This window comes from Chaetura pelagica, unplaced genomic scaffold (assembly GCF_000747805.2).
Source record: "Chaetura pelagica isolate M959 unplaced genomic scaffold, ChaPel_1.0 scaffold676, whole genome shotgun sequence".
Lineage (NCBI taxonomy): Eukaryota > Metazoa > Chordata > Aves > Apodiformes > Apodidae > Chaetura > Chaetura pelagica.
In genome coordinates this window covers 1,449,695-1,451,647 of record NW_009953724.1, presented here as the reverse complement: position 1 = coordinate 1,451,647, position 1,953 = coordinate 1,449,695, and the positions used below count along the sequence as shown (strand labels likewise).

The 1,953-nt window shown below is 52.2% G+C and overlaps 1 protein-coding gene across 1 annotated transcript in view; it reads right to left on the bottom strand.

Moving 5' to 3' along the window:
* Positions 1 to 13, bottom strand: part of SYF2 (SYF2 pre-mRNA-splicing factor) — a 2,681-nt gene extending 2,668 nt beyond the window's left edge. Inside the window, exon 1 of the mRNA XM_010000638.1 lies at positions 8 to 13. Coding sequence (XP_009998940.1) covers positions 8 to 13 — 6 coding nt within the window. The remainder of the gene's footprint in view (positions 1 to 7) is intronic.
* Between the last annotated feature and the right edge of the window lie 1,940 nt (positions 14 to 1,953).

Genomic DNA, 1,953 nt, shown 5'->3' with positions numbered 1-1,953 from the left:
TGCCCACCGCCATTATCGGGTAGCTGGGTTTGCCGCAGCGGCCTCCGTGGGGGTCCCGTGGGGTGGCCGCTTCTCCTCAGGGCTTCCTGGGCCTAATCCATGTGCCGAGGAGCAGCAGATGAGACGCGGTGACTCTCGTTTTATCTCTGGAGGCAGAATTGAAGCCCCTCGGAGCCCTCTGGAAGGCAATCTTTAGAGGAGCCCTCTGTTCCAGGCCCTTCAGGCCTGGCCAGGCAGCCTGTCGTGGGCTTGAGAGACTCCCTGGTTGAGCAAACACCATTAACCAGCCTTTTCTTATTTCTCCCAAGGAATCGATGGGGTGATGCAAACTTTATAGTGCAAGTGAGGAAGCAGCACACGAAGCTGATGTGCTCTGCTGTGCCTGGGCTCACTGGGAGGCACTGGTAAGACCCAGGGGAGACCCTGGTGGGGGATGAGAAACCCAGGAACCACATCCCTCTGTCTGAATTAAAATTTGGCATAACATTGCTGTTATGGCCAGGATCTTCCACCCTTACCAAGCCAAGTGTGCATCTGTTATAAGTCTTTATCAGTAATATCCATATGTACATACCAATGCATCTGTGTGTCACATCTTTATATTTACACAGTAAAGGTAAAAGGGTTCAGGACTTGTGTTTTCTTTGAAGAAATGATCCAGAGCCCAGCAGGTTAGTCACTGCTGGCTGACAATGGCTTTTAAATTGACCTTGTCAGCTGCAGCTCGTGACTTTCCAGCAGAGGGAAACGCAGCCCAAGTGATGAAGGTTGTGGGGATGGCAGGCAGCCCTGGCAAACACAAACTATCTCTGTTCTCTTTTAACTTCACTTTCTTCCCCTGCCAAACTCTGATGCATGCTGAGTGATTAAAAATATCAAATACAGTGTTACCCAGCAAGGAGTCGTCAGAGGCAAAAAAAGAAACCAAACCTACTGAAGCCAGTGCTGTAAAACTGAGCAGACTGGGGTGAAGAATGGGAGGCAGAAGCTTTTACATAGCCCAGTTGATGGTATCTTAAGAAAAAGGAGAGGATTGTCCTGAAGTGGTTTGGTTTGGGGGTGTTTCCCCTCACCTGCCTTATCCATGTTCCTCTGGCTTGGCTGGGAGTTGTCCAATTTACACACACACACACACAGAGCTGCCACCACACTGGGGACAAGGACCAGGGGAGACTTCTGAAAGAATCAGCCAGTGAAGTTGTTGATGTCATTGCACAGTAAATTGGGCTGCACTTTCAAAATTTGGGTTACATGCTTGGGCCAGGGCTTTACCAGTGTCTCTCTGCTCCACCTGGAGCTGCCAGCTCCTCTGTCTCTTGTCCCTTAAGTCCTGTCCTTGCTGGCTCTGACCCTTTGCAGCTCCATGGGGCTCCATGGAAAGTTTTTAGTGAGGGTGATCAGGGCATGAGAGGAGCAAGGGAAGCTGAGAGACATCCTGCTGCCACTGCAGCAACCACCCTGGCCATGTCCCTGCAAGCCTTGGTGTTTGTAAAGAAGAGCAGCAGGATCCAGCCCTGCTCCTGGGCCCTGAGATAGTGCATTGCTCCAGGGGCTGTGTCCATGTCCCTCTTGTGTGGGATCTGGTCACCACACTTGGGATTAGAGAGGTTTGGGAGCAGGGAGGGATGTTGGCCTGGCTCTCGAGTGCATGAAACACTGCATCAGCTGTGCCCCCCTGCAGATCCTGCCTCTTGACCAAACCTTTATTTTCTTTATTTTCACAAACAATCTCCTGTGACACCTGAGCACTGGGTTGCTCTGGTGTCTCCCACACTCAAGCAGAGGGTGAGCAGCAGGGGAGGAAGTTGGGCTCTGGGCAGGGGCTGCCCCAGATACCTGCTCAGCTCGGTGGGGTGGCCACAGCCCAGCTGCCAAGTGGGGCCATCAGCCCTTGGTACTCACCACCCTTTGATTGAATCACGGGAAGCTGGATGGTTTGGATGGGTTTGTGCA